Source organism: Nansenia antarctica, assembly GCF_963989245.1.
Source record: "Nansenia antarctica genome assembly, chromosome: 4".
In the NCBI taxonomy this organism is placed as follows: Eukaryota; Metazoa; Chordata; class Actinopteri; order Argentiniformes; family Microstomatidae; genus Nansenia; species Nansenia antarctica.
In genome coordinates this window covers 51,873,687-51,888,686 of record NC_137689.1, presented here as the reverse complement: position 1 = coordinate 51,888,686, position 15,000 = coordinate 51,873,687, and the positions used below count along the sequence as shown (strand labels likewise).

Sequence of the window (15,000 nt, the reverse complement as noted above, 5' to 3'; positions counted from 1 at the left end):
ACCCCCCACACCCCCACTCCTACCCCCAAACGCAGTCAGGGAGAGGCAGAGAAGGGCATGGGAATACTCCTTTATATCCTCCTCTCCTCTCCTCTCATCTCCTCTCCTCTCTTCTGTCCTGTCCTTTCCTCTCCTCCCTTTTTTTTTTCCCCTCCATTACATCCCTCTTTCCTCTCCTACATCCCCTTTTTCTCTCCTCTCTCCTCTCTCCTCTCTCCTCTCGTCTTCCCGTCAGTCGGCCTCTTCTCTCGTCTGCTCTATTCACAACCCCCTCCTTTTTACATTCCTTTCTCCATCCGTCTGCCCTCTTTTTTGCTCCTCTCCTCTCTTCTCTTCTCCCCTTCGTTTAATCCCCCTCTCCTCTTATTCATTTTCTCTGACAGACTTCAATGACTATAACCCTAATCTTCCAATGACATAATTCCATATCAGAGACATCGAATGAAATTAAAATTTGATTCATTTTTTGTGGGACACACAACATGTAAATGAAACATGGCCATGTATTGCTATGTATGGAAATATTAATCTTGCAATGTAATTACATAGATAAAATGTTAAATAATCCATTACATCCATCCGTGTGTGTGTGTGTGTGTGTATGTGCCTGAGTGCTTGCATGTATGTGTGCGTGCGCGTGTGAGCACATGTGTGTGTGTGTGTGTGTGTGTGTGTGTGTGTGTGTGCCTGCCTATATATGCATGAGTGATAAAAATGTGTGTGCGTTGGAGATGATTACACACCATACCCACTAGGTAATCCAATCACCTGCCCTGCAAGCCCCATTACAGCTGCCTTTTACAGGCCTTTTTCATCTCACCTTTTGTCCTGCTGCCATTAACAGCTACTCTTCTATACTAATGCCCCCATGTCTCCCTGTGGATTATGGCACTCTGTTGATTGAAGTGTAGAGAAATGTTTTTGGCCATGTCGTGATCTATATCTCTCAGCCCACTGTAATATCCTTGGAGAATAGATCATGTTAACATGACAAATTGTATAAATGAACTGAGCTGGCTTACAGGAGCAGTGGTCTGGGGCTGGGGCTCTGCTGGCCTGGGCCTGCTACAGTAGACGTATTCACTCAGTCAGTTACCCAGTCACCCACTCACTCACTCATCCAGTCAGTCAGTCAGTCAGTCAGTCAGTCAGTCAGTCACTCATCCACTCAGTCAGTCAGTCAGTCACTCATCCACTCAGTCAGTCAGTCAGTCAGTCAGTCAGTTAATCGTCCAGTCAGTTAGTCAGTCAGTCAGTTACTCATCCAGTCAGTCAGTCAGTTACCCAGTCAGTCAGTTCCTCATTCAGTCAGTCAGTCAGTCAGTCAGTCAGTCAGTAAGTCTGACAGTCAGTCAGTTAGTTATTTAATAATTCAGCCAGCCAGTCACTCTCTAACTCACTCACACAATCAGTTTATAGTAAAGGTGAAAAAAATACTCAACAATGATATTACTTTGTTGAAATATGTTAGGTGCACGGCAATTTGAAACCACTTGCATGGAACAACTTCCATACCAAGATGAGCACAGCAAGGAGTGGAGATATGATATGGCAGACATGGAAATGATGGACTGCAATCTCTTTATAATGCATGAGACATCCATGTCACATCAAATTTACTTCGGAAAATCAGTAGAGTATACATGGAGGCATAAACCACCATTGAAGACGAGTCAGTGTCTCAACCCTATAATTCAGCGGCGAAAACCACTTCTTACAACATGTAAAATAGCATCTCCTGAAATGCTGCTGTCCAATCACTGTGAGGGCGGAATTCAAACTAAAACCCATTGTAGCGATGTTTATTCAGTGTTTGTTTATAGTCAACTCCTGCTCCTGCAGTGCACACACCCCTTATTGTGAAAACAGGAAGCATCTACTGTATTTGTGACGACAGTTTATATAGCAGTCGTAATAAAAAAATGTGTTTACAGAACCCACAACCGGTATATGTGGTCACATAAAGAGTGCCACCATAGGCTGCATGAATGCCCGCCAAAGTGTGTGAAACTGATGATAGTCATCAATACTTAAAATAAAAAAATTAAAAATCCACTTCTACCTACCACAGTGTGCTGTGTCCTCCTTCTCCAGAGTAGAGAGGGCAGAGATAAGGCTCTTTTCCATCACCAGAGGAGTGTTTGAGATGTGACATGTGTGTCACCCATGTCCCCTCTTCACAGCCAGTGACGGATTAATGATGATTGCAAGGTCAAGGTAGAGCCGCCATGACAACGATGTCACACTCACTCACACACAAATAGGCACGCATGTACAAAAACACAGACGGACGCACGTGCACACAGACACACACACACAGACACACACGCATACACACACACACTCACACAGGTATGGCTTGCACACAGACACACACAGGATTCATGTGGAGTGGTATCAAATTCTCGTTCCGTTCTCGAGACGTGAACTAGCGGTTATAGTGAAACCTCTCCATGCAAAGCACGCTGCTCTCTGACCTTACACGTTGAATAAACACACTGGACAGTTGACATGGCTATACGTGTCATATTTATGCGTTGGGTATATTCTGCACGCAACATATAAAACACAATGAAATCCCTAGACAGAAATGGCATCCTGTCATGATGAAAGTTGGAAAAATTATGAGGTCATATATTGTGAAGTTGTTAGCAGTTGTATCACTTTCTCCCGTGGCCTGGGCTGGTCGGGGGGGGGGGGGGGGCGTGGTGGGGAGGGGGTCGTGGTGGGGGTGGGGTGGCGGGGGGGCTGTGGTGGGGGTGGGATGGCGGGGGGGTCGTGTGGGCGGCAGATTGGAGAAGGATGAGCAGTGGCGATAAAACATGGGACGTGTACGGGAGGAGCTGCCATGGAGACACGGCCGCCTGTTGATTTATTTTCACCTTGTTAACATTCCAGGGACGTCTTCCACCTCCCGGAGAACCTGGAGAGATTGCCAACATGGCCGTGTAATGTGTGTGTGTGTGTGTGTGTGTGTGTGTGTGTGTGTGTGTGTGTCTGTGTGTGTGTGTGTGTCTGTGTGTGCACGCACGCATGCGTGCGTGTGTGTGTGTGGGCAGGTGTTCTGTTTCCCAGTGAAGTGGCTATCAAGAGCAATCTAGAGAGGCTTTGGTTTGATATAAGAAAAACTACAGCTATTCCACCATTGTTTGTCAGAATATTATTGAGCATTTACTTGTACATACTTTCCTCTTTATATAGAGGCTCGGTCACCAATGTTACTTATGTCAAAACCCAGCTTCTTATCACTTTTCCAAGAAATCAATATGAGCTTGTCATAAGGATATTATTTTAGGACCGTATCAATGGTTAGACTGTTGAAAATCATTTTTGAGTGAAGTACTCCTTTAAGTGAATTCTGAACGCCTTAAACAACTGATACTGTTAACGTATGTTTATTCAACTCCTGTGTTGCTAAGCATGCAGCAATTATTCTCTATAACCTTTACTTATCTCCTGTACCTCTGGAGCTTGTGTCTGATTGAATTCTCAGCACACCTTGGCTCTGGCCCTCAGCATGCATACATGCACACACACACACGCACGCGCACGCACACACACACACACACACGCACACGCACACACACACACACACACACACACACACACACACACACACACACACACCACACACACACCTGAGAGGACTTCTAATGAATGTCTTTGTCTGCACCCATGACTACCCACATTGATAATTCATCTGTCTTTCCCCCTCACCTATGCATTATCTCAATGTGTTTTGCCGTGTTCAGGGAAAACCTGTCTGGAATAAAAATACAGCTTCATTTAAACACCCAAGCTAGGACCTAGGATCTACAGCAGACATAGTGCTATCCGATAATCAATTTGGTATTTTATGTCTTTATTCCAATCATATTTCTGCCGTTAGGGATGGATGTGTCACTGGAGGCCGTGCTCTTGTTAACCCTTTGTGTTTGAAGTTGCTGGTTATACCTGTGGAGTAATACTGTCATTATACAGTCATTCACAACAATCTGGTATTAACATGTTGTTATAGAGCAATCTTGCCATTGCCATGTACTTGCATAGTATGGTCCGGCAATTTTGTTGCAATTTGTTTTGGTTTATTCCACTAATGTGGAATAAGGGGGAATTGCGTCTACTCTATAGTAAAAAAAAATACACAACACATGCTAAACCTGAACAAAATGGGAAACAGCACTATTTCCTCTCTCTCTCTCTCTCTCTCTCTCTCTCTCCCCTGTGCAGTGTGCAGAGCTGGCTTCTTCAGGTCAGTACTGCAGACGCAGAGCTGCAGTAAATGTCCTCCTCACAGCTTCACCAGGGTCCAAGCCTCCACGTCCTGCCAGTGTGAAGAGGGCTACTTCAGGAGGGACTCGGACCCACTCAACATGGCATGCACAAGTATGTGCTACTGAGAATGTTATTTTACTGTCCTTGTACTGTACACTCCCTTAATATCTTTTCGTACCAAGTACCTAATATAAACTTTGAACTTCAACTTCGAATTCAACTTACCTTAAAAATGCATTAAAACACTTTAATGTCAAACAACCATTGATTGAATAAGTAGAGGCCCTGTAGCAGCAGTGGGACTTTCCTCAAGTTGCTAGTTCTGGTCAAAACAACTGAGTATCCAACACATGTAGAAACCCACTTAGAAAGACTGACCTTTGATTCCAGTGCATACAAATTAGAAACATATCTTTCAAATAGCTATATTGCATGATGCTAATATTTGTATAAATCTCTTGCAGGGCCACCCTCCGCTCCCAGGAATGCCATCTCCAACGTCAACGAGACCAGCGTGGTCCTTGAGTGGAGCATCCCAGAGGAGACGGGCGGTCGGAAGGACGTGAGCTACAACATCCTCTGCCGCAAGATCAGCGCCGACCTGCGGCGCTACGAGGAGTGTGGCAACACGGCGCGCTTCCTCCCTCAGCGGACGGGGCTAAGGAACAACTCTGTCATGGTGGCCGACCTCCTGGCTCACACCAACTACACCTTCGAAGTGGAGGCCATAAACGGGGTCTCGGAGCTCACCACTCCCGGACGGCAGTTTGTGTCGCTCAACGTCACTACCAACCAAGCAGGTAGGTGGAGCGCTGTATTTATAAAGAAAATAAATATTTAAAAAACACAGGTGAAAGACAACAAGTTAGAATTAAAAGACAAGATTCAAACAAGTGTGTACATCACTATCAATCAGGAAAGTGGATGGAGCTCTATTTCGATTTCGCCAAGAATTAGAGTAGGTTGGTGTTGCACTCGTTTATATTTCACCACCAATCACGAAGGGGGTTGAACTTCCTTCACCACCAATCAGTACTAGTCTAGTTTGTATTTCAACACCAGAGTTATCAGTGGCCGGAGCTCTGTGTATAATTCACCCTCAATTAACCATGGAGGAGGGGCTGCCTCCATCTTTCACCATCAATCATAAGGATGAGGTGGGGGGGGGGGGGGGATCAGTCTGCTCAGTCTGTCCTTCTCCTGAAGACTTAATCAATTCTATTGTATCAGATGGCTCATTCAGAGAAGAGAGTTCAGAGGGAGACCCCTACCATTCATGCAAAAAAAACACTGGTGCCAATATTTGTTACAGTTAGTAGCTAATAGTGATGAAAGCAGAGGGTTTGAGATTAGCTATGCCAGTGTTAGCTATGCTTGTGCACTTTGTCGAAATACAGTATGAGTCGCATGGGATTTGGCTAGTTGTGCCTCATGAAGCTGCTTCCACAACATTCAAAAAGGTCATTCAAACCCAGACAGACATGGACTTTGATTACATTGTCTGTATTTAGAGTCTGTAATGTTTGTACGGCTCTGTTGTAATTAAGAAACCAATTATCTGGTAATACGCTTCTACCAAGTAACCTGCTTATTTCCTGGCTGTTATATAAAGGGTTACCGAGGGGTATATCAGTTAGCCCACCTGTTCAGTGAACCCAAACCTCTGTGCAGTGGATTCACACACCTTCGCCATATGAACACAAAGCAATTAGTGATGAAAAGGATTACCTTTTACCTGCCAAGTCATGTCTTTGTGATAATGTGCCTCCTGCTCTCTCTTTGCTCTGTGGAGAAACCTTCTCTAGGGGACTGAGGGGGGCTGCTATTGACTTTTCATTACGGTAATGATGACCCTAATCGTAGCTGATGCAGAATCTGCTTTATATCAATGAGGGCTGTAATTACTGGGGAAGGCCCGAGACAGCCTGATGGACCTGTTGCGCACAGCAGCCCTGTGTGTTTGTGTGTATGTGTGTGTGTGTTTGTGTGTGTGTGTGTGTGTGTGTGTGTATCTGTGGTTGTGTGGGTATGTGAAATGTGTTTGAAGTGTGTGAATTGCTCTCGTCGATAAGGGATCCCTGAAATTAGTCATTTCACAGTGTCCTTGCAAAGCTTTTTTTAGAATAATAAACATATTCAGAGGAGTCTTTGTAGTTCTTGCTGCTAAAGTCAGGGCTGATTCAAGGAGGCATATCCCATGGAAAGCCTCCTGTCTCTGATGTCTTCAGAAGGAAATAAAGGTAATTATTTAAGCTCTTTATTGATTTGAACGATCAGTCAGATTAGGGATGGGAATCGAGAACTGGTAACAAATTGTTCGATGCATCAGAATCGTATGCCTCCGAGTTTATCGATTCCTCTTATCGATGCCGGCATGTTTTGCACATGTATGCGCTGACAGTTGTCAGAGCGTCTGAACATACTAATTTAAAAATGTTGGAGCAAATTGTTGCAAAATGTAATGGTTGCGGCTTGATTGGTACTCCAGAGGGCCTATTGGAACATGCATCTAGGTGTAACAAAACAGTATCTACATGGGATGAATTAACATTCATTTGAAAGAATGTTAAAACATGAAAATGGCAACGTTAGTTAGTATCTACTGTCAACATCACTAAAGTTAGCAACAGAAAGCTAGCTAACGTCAGCGTTAATGTTAACACGATAACATCAAATTGTTTGTCGCCAACGAAATGATGGTCATGTTATCGTTGGTGTCCGCCATGTTTACAGTTAGTTTGTAAAGACTTTTAAGTGACTGTTCATAAATTAACTGGTTTCAGAGTGCTCTATGACGTTGAAGCTTTATTAAACAGACTGTTATTCTGAGCCCTTGGCATCATGGTTATCAAAACTGATGCTCTGTCATAAAATAATGTATTTCCCATGCAGTGCTTGAAGGATTACCCTATTCCATGAGATGCAAGGTTATAGACTCCAGACATTGAGGAGTTAATTGTGAAAAATAAATACATAAATACAAGTACACTTCAGTAGGGCCAGTTCCCTAGAGCCTTCTGTTCATATCAGCAAGATCTCCATGGCCTAAATCCTAGGTTTGAATCTAAAGTGTGTGTACGTATGCAGGTGTGCAGAAGTAGCTATATAGTATAGTGTAAACTAGAACATCTATTCACTTACCTCAAACACCCTTTCTTCCACATATGTATTATGTATTACCGTTGTTTCGTGATTTAGGACAAATATTTAACAAATCATTTGTGCACATCTGTTTAGCAATACATCATAGTCAAAGAGCACACCGCACAGTCCTGTGGAGCTAATTTATGTAGCCGGTATGATGCAGGTATTCACCCTGAGGAAAAGTCTGCATCTGTTCAGCTCGTTAAGATACTATTAGGTCAACTGAATAATTTGTCTTCAGAATTAATGACACTAATGATAGGAAGACGGATATGCCAAATAATAATGTTCATCCAGAGGTGAACTGAACTGTGGAAAAACATTTCAGTTGAATCATCAGAAATAAAAATGTGTGTAAACAATTTCTTTTTTCAGCGATCTTCAGATACCAATAACTCAATAACTGTGAAAGGGACGGTGGAATTCACTTGGCATTTATATCAACTCGTTTTTCCACATCTGACTGAACTAGATTGCGCAGCTGATTTGGCATCCGAGATTAAGGTGCAGGCAATTATCACTCGAGTATACGGCTGTGTGAAGCTCTCCATTCTGTGTCTCAGAATAGTCACACAGGAGTTTCTGTGGAAACACTGCAGAGCTGTAACGACTCACAGTGGGAAGTCCTTGAGTGAAGATTTTCGTGTCATCATCCGATCTCCTGGTACATACAAAAAATCTCAAAGTAAATTCAAATAGAATAGTAGAGCCCTATGACTCGTTTTACAATACTTTGAGATGAATTGGTCATAAAAGAAACCCTAAACGTTATTACCTTAAAGGGGCAGGTTACGTGTTACAGTGGCTAGTTAACCAGGAACAGGCATCTGTCTTTGTCTATAGAGTATATGTAACAGGTAAGAAACCAAAATATGTGATTGTTTTATTTGGGTGAACTATCCCTTTAAATACGAGGCTGCAGCTGTTGGCTCTCCAGAGCAGAGCTGAAGAGATACTGCAGTCTGCAGATGTTGATTTGTGCCAAAACAAGGGTGTAATTACTTCTCGCCATGTGTTACGATGTATTTTTGTTTACTGTAATGCTCTTTTTTTTGTCAAGAGAATGCTGTCTTGTGAAATTTTTCTAATTTCAAGCTACCTGGTTCTGGGTTGTTGAAGCGACAAAGGTAGTCATGTCATACGTAGTGAACATGCATACACTAACTGAATGGCATATTTGTTGCCTGGGACAGAGGAATTTGCTTTTCTTGTACATAGATGCTAGATCACGGGACTGTAACCAGGCAGTCTCAGACCATGCATTAGAGCAGTGGAGGCTGGTGGAGGTAGAAGTCGGAGGACAGATTCATTGTAATGGAGATGGAATGAAGAATGGTATCAAAATATACCTCCAATAGCCTCCCCTGCATTAGAGTCACGGATAAGAGCATACTTCTGATGTTGTACCTGGGCGATGTATGAGGGACATAGTGAACGGCTTATTTCTATTTTAGTCACCGTTCAGGCTGTATTTCTGATGAAGCATATGAGTAAGGTTCAGGCATAATGTATTTCTGCTACAGTATTTGTGAGTATGATGGTAAGGACCCTTCTCTGATATTGTACACATTTTGGATGCTACACTATACAATATGAGAATGATAGTCAAGGCATACAGTATATCTGATCCTATGATATACTGTATGTGAACATGATAGTCTGGTGAGGATTAATCAATAATACTATATTTGAGGATGTTGCAAAGACATATTTCGGATACTACTGTATGTGTGTGTATGTGATTGTGATGGTACAGGGTCATGTATGGTGCTATATTGGGAGTTTATAGCCGGTTATATTTCTGTATGCTGTATGTATTTGAGGATTATCCTGAGGCCCCAGTGCTCTCTGAGGCCGGGTCCTTCCCATAATCCTTTTGGCAGGTGCGTTGCGATCGGCCCCAAGTGTGGCTGATGGTCCGGGCCTCGCTGCCAGAGGTTCTCATCTTGCCTCCCCCCAGGACCCCCCAGAACAATACTTGTTTACAAACACCACAGCCTGTGGAGAGAGAGAGAGAGCTCTCTTCCGACGGTCAGCGTTGACCTTTTCTTGGCAGGCTTAACACCTCATGTCAAGTGTGCAAACCTGAATTCAATTACATGGAGACGCACCAAGGGGAATACATAACCAAAACCAATAAGAATATGAAGGACACAGCTCGTTAATCTTCATCATATTTTGTATCATCTGAGGTCAATTGTAAACTTATTTTTCAGGCTTGATTTTGGATTTTTGTTCATCCTCATCCTATTTCAAAATGTTTCCCTGCATGGACTCAAGCAATGATGGTAGATGTTACTCAGGTATGTGTGTTGTGGCTCAGGTCTTATCTCTACGGGTATTCCGGTACACAGGGACAGTATGAACCCCTCTCGCTATAGGATGCCAACACATCCCTATCAAAGGCAGGAACACGGGCGTGATCACACTTTCACTGTGTCTCAGTTCCTGTGGCATGGAGGTGCTCCATCTGTCTAGTCAACCTACAGTACAGTACAGCAGCATTGTCTGTCTGGAATATGTTGACTGCAATGTTACTGCAAAGCTGCAATCTTGGCTAAAGGTCTACCTCGAAAAATAGATACTGTCACTTATCTTGGTTAAATAAAGGTTACATAAATAATGCAGAACGCCAGCAGCCCAAGTTCTCCAAAGGGAACATCTTATTGGATAATATGTGGAGCTAATAAACATATGAACACGATTAAATTCCTTTCTAGGAGTCTAGTTACAGTCTAAGACTGTCATTTAATTTTTTGTAATATACAGTCATTCCCCTGTGAAAACGATGATTTACTTAAAATGGCTACTTCCCTGACACTTATTGTAGACACCCAATGTAATACAGCATATTCTGCAAATATAACAAATATTGGAATATGTCACTGTGTGTTCATCCTACAATTCTTTGTTATGACAAAACTGCTGCTCCTGTTTTAGTGTGCTGTCATCCCAGATATAGATCATGGTTGTGCTGTCTAACTCAGGAAATCAATAACTCTGAAGCCGCGTCTCCTGGTTGATGGGGAGTCAACATTAACAGGCCACTAGACCGTTTAAATGGTCTGGCTACCCTCCGAACAATGCTCTTCCACTACCTCTCTATCGCTCTACTGTACCTCTGTCTCTTCCCTGTCTCTCCGTCGTTTCTCCTTTATCGCTCCCCTTCTGTCACTTGTTTTTCTGCCTTCATCCACCTCTCTCGCCGCATTTCTTCACTGTCTCCTCCCTCTGTCTCATCTTCCTTCCTTGTCTTCCTCCATTTTCCAACCGTCTCTCTCCTGTCTCCCTATCTCTCCCACGTCTCCCCCTCATCTTCTCAGTCTCTTCCCCATCTCCCCCTCCTCCCCCTCCCCCCCTCATCTCTCCCCCTGTCTCTAGATCCAATGGCAATAAGGATCCAGTTTCAGGCTTTTAAGATAGGAATGATTATAGTTTTGTCTGGCTAGGGCCTGGATACAGTTACTCCTTTTGTTTGGCGAAAGAAAAAAAAAGATTTATTTTCTCCTCTTCTTTCTCTGAGGCTATTGAAACTTAAACGGCGTGTAGTTAGCAGCAGAGCTATCCGATTGGTACCTCAGGGAACGTTTTGACTCACCTTAAAAGCTCTTTATCTCACAGATGCAGTCTAACACTTCCATTGAGAAATGAAAAATAAGGTCTGGTTTCAACATTCTTCATTTAGATGGATGGAACTGTCTCCCGTTCCCTCTGTGAAATGTTTAGAGAAGACGTGTAAAGGAGACTCTTTGTTGTTTGTTTATATTCTCCACACCATCTGTTTGCTTTAAACGTGTTGATTAAATACATTTTAGGAGAATAATATTATTAGTTATAGAGTGTGAAAATGGTGTCAGGAAATGGTCTTGTTGATATTATTCAAGCGGTTTTAAAGGGTGCCCTTTTTCATGATCGACATGATGTTCTGTAAAGTTCTCGAAAATAGTCTTGAAGAGAGGCACACTCCTCAACATATGAATCATAATAGTTCACAATGATTGCATTCTATATTGCTTTATGATTGTATTCTGTACCTGGCAAATTGTATGTGAGACTGATGTTAGCATAAGCTGTTTGCAAGTCTCAGAAACTGTAGAGGAGGGGATTAGGAATCACTCTCTTGTGATGAGGTAGCCCTGTCTGAGACATGCAAACTCAAGTGTTGCCCTCAGACCTTGAGGATGTCCTCTTGGCCAAATGGTAGTCTATTGGGTCTCCCATGTGGGAGACCTGGTTTGAACACCACTCGTCACACATACAGATATCATTGACTTCAGTCAATATTTCCAGATACTTTATTCCCAAGATACGAGAATTATTAAACAATGCATGATTAATAGTGAATTTTAGCAATTTAACAATGTCATTTTGTGCCTTATGAGCCAAACGAAGAAGACAAGAGAATCTTTGTTTAATGTTTAATCTTCTTGAATTGACTTTCAAAGGCATTTTTCAACTGATTAATCAAAATGGCAAAGATGAAAGTATTGTCAGACATCATAAATAGTTTAAAAGTCTTAAATCCACTCTGATGTTCTGAAGATAGATTTGTGCAGAGTTTCTTGGACTAAGAGAATTATATATTTTGTTTCATTCAATGGTTTCTTACTTCTCCTATGATCCTCAATCAGATATGTTGGTGGAGTGATAGACATTATTGCAATGTATTACATCATACTTTGCATAATAATTGTATTGCATATTAAATTGCTATGTGAGAGATTTGTCACTGAGCGTGTGTGTGTGTGTGTGTGTGTGTGTGTGTGTGTGTGTGTGTGTGTCTTCCCCACATCAGCCCCAACGCCTGTCAGTGTGGTCCGAAAAGGGAAGTCGGGGAAGAACAGCATCTCCGTAGCATGGCAGGAACCAGACCGCCCAAATGGCATTATCCTGGAGTATGAGATCAAGTACTTTGAAAAGGTACAGTACAGCAACCTCAACGTTAGAGGCACTTTATAACTCACTGAGTTGGTTTCCCAGATCGATCTTAATCCTACAGTAAAATGCATCTTCAATGGTGATTTTAAAAATTGAAAATCTAATGTATTCATCTGTGTCCAGCAAACCTGATCGCTTAGTCCAGCTCATGTACTGTTAATTAATGAACGGTCTTTAGAAGCCATTGTATTTGGTTAGTCCCATAGTGATGGTTTACAGATTCTCAAAGTCTCAACTGCAACTAATTGTGATCAGTGGATAGTTAGTTGAACAGTCCATTGATAGTAATGACATGCTTCTTACTCAGTTGTAACAAAACAAAGCACAAACTGCCTTCTTGCTTTTGAGCTACTATTCTACCACGCCAGCATGTTGGGCCATTTCTCAGTGGAGGTTATGACAAAGGATTCACATAGTGAGGCCATGACTCTTGACGTCATGACAATATGTCACCCGGTGGCAGCAGGAAGAGGCAGGTTGGAGTCGATATCATCTCTCAAGATATCACTTCACTATTCTGGGAAAGTGAGATTTGGAGCATTTAGAGGAGGAAAAAGTGCCCTCGTCAGTGGTTGGGCTAATGGAGACACCATTTAGCACAGTGCTCGTTTAAGCCCTTTCCGGCTAGACCTGTGTAACTGATCCCTACTGCTGGCCACACACGCACTCACACACACACACACGCACGCACACACAGACACAGGGGTTGGGGACAGCAGAATGCCCAGGCCATGCTCTCATCTCTCATTTCCCCCTTTCTCTCTCTCTCTCCCCCCCCCGTCTCCCCCTCTCTCCCTCTCTGTCTCCCTCTCTCCCTCTCTTTCTCTGTCTCTCTCTCTCTCTCTCTCTGTTTCTGTCTCTGTCTCTCTCTTTCTGTCTCTTGTTTGTCTCCCTCTATTTGTCTCTTCTGTCTCTTTCTTTCTCTCCATATATCTCTCTCTCTGTGATTTCAGGACCAAGAGACAAGCTACACCATCATCAAGTCAAAAGAAACAGAGATCGTGGCTGACGGTCTGAAGCCATCCTCATTCTACATATTCCAGATCAGAGCGCGCACCTCGGCAGGCTACGGAGGTTTCAGTCGCAGGTTCGAGTTTGAGACAAGCCCCTACTGTAAGTACCGCATGCCATTCATAATAGGTGAAATGACATGAACCAACAACATGCAGACAATCTTTTGTCAGAGCCTCTATGGGTCAGCGCCTGTATTCACAAAACGTGAGAGTGCTGATCTAGGATCAGTTTAACCTTTAGCGATTATACAGACAGGTGAGAACCTGATCTCAGATTATTCAGTAATACTCCTGGAGGGCTGAAAACCCTTCTGGTTTTAATTCTGACTGATTCAGACGTAGAAAACGAGGCGAGTGAACTCTTTGACCAATCAATTAAATAAAAAGCAGATGGATTCTTCCCCCAGGGGGAAGTAATTGAATAGCCGTGGCGGTAGACTGCTGTAGACTACTGTAGACTATAATAGACTACTGTACTCTTGTCAAGTCAGTTTAGTGTTAGTTCTGTATTTCCTGCACCTGTCTTACCTTGTATATATTTCCCGAAATGAGCCACAACTTGTTGTTGTTCCCTCTTTTGTGTGTTTGTATGCATGGACGGCGTACCAATAGTACCACATCAATGCCGTACCATACCGATTTGTCCACAAGAGAAAGCCATGGAGTTTATTCTCTATCTATTGATCCGATACCCTTGGTAAGGTACAGGCGAAGACAGCATGACAGAGCAGAGGGAGAAAAAGGGAGAGAGAGCTGTCAGAGAGCTGTGAGTTATCACACACAGCCACGCAGGATGATACTGGGTCTTAACAAGAAGAAAACACAAGCTCTGTCATGACAAACAAGCAAAATCTGACTCGGACTGGCCTGAGCCTGTCCCGTTCGGACTGAAAATTCCAACTCTAATGTAGTGTAGTGTAGTGTAGTGTAGTGTGTGTGTGTGTGTGTTTGTGTGTGTGTGTGCGTGTGTGTGCGTGCGTGTGCGTGCGTGTGCATGCATACACATGCGTGTTTGCGTGCGTGCGTGTGTGTGCTGTGCTCACAGTCTGCTCTCCCCTTGATCCCAGCAGTAGCTGCGTCCAGTGACCAGAGTCAAGTCCCCATCGTGGCGGTGGCCATCACCGTGGGCATCATCCTGCTGGCCGTGGTCACCGGTTTCCTGCTCAGTGGAAGGTAAGGTCTCTGGGATGCCCTACTGGACCTTGTCACTCAGCAGTCTGCCCTGTCTGCCAGCGTCTGTTGAATGTTGGCAGTTTGCACCACACTGTATGTATTTCTCGATGGTGGGTACACTGGTAGCAATGATAGCACATGTTCCAGATGCGTGTGTGTGTGTGAGTGTGTTTTTGTTTGTTTGTTTGTTTGTTTGTGTGTGTGTGTGTGTGTGTGTGTGTGTGTGTGTGCTGCAGAGATCACAGACACACTGTATATACAGTACACTATGGATTTGTGCAAGTGTTTCATCACAATGTCTGGAGAACAGATGAATAAAATGAATGAAGAAAAACCGGACGCTCGGTGTAGCAAAGCATAGAGAATTATGCCATTTTGACCGAATTCACTCAATAAATTCAATAAATGTTACACCAGCTACATTTATACAAGGAGGTTGTCTCCTGCTCTGCTCTTT

At 43.3% G+C, this 15,000-nt stretch overlaps 1 protein-coding gene across 1 annotated transcript in view; it reads left to right on the top strand.

Moving 5' to 3' along the window:
- The window catches only part of epha5 (EPH receptor A5), a gene marked incomplete at both ends in the record, with an annotated part of 61,890 nt that overhangs the window by 31,649 nt on the left and 15,241 nt on the right, over positions 1-15,000 (top strand). The window contains 5 exons of the mRNA XM_080529437.1: positions 4,231-4,386; positions 4,740-5,075; positions 12,215-12,339; positions 13,311-13,470; positions 14,441-14,543. Of these exons, the coding sequence (XP_080385563.1) occupies positions 4,231-4,386; positions 4,740-5,075; positions 12,215-12,339; positions 13,311-13,470; positions 14,441-14,543 (880 nt within the window). The remainder of the gene's footprint in view (positions 1-4,230; positions 4,387-4,739; positions 5,076-12,214; positions 12,340-13,310; positions 13,471-14,440; positions 14,544-15,000) is intronic.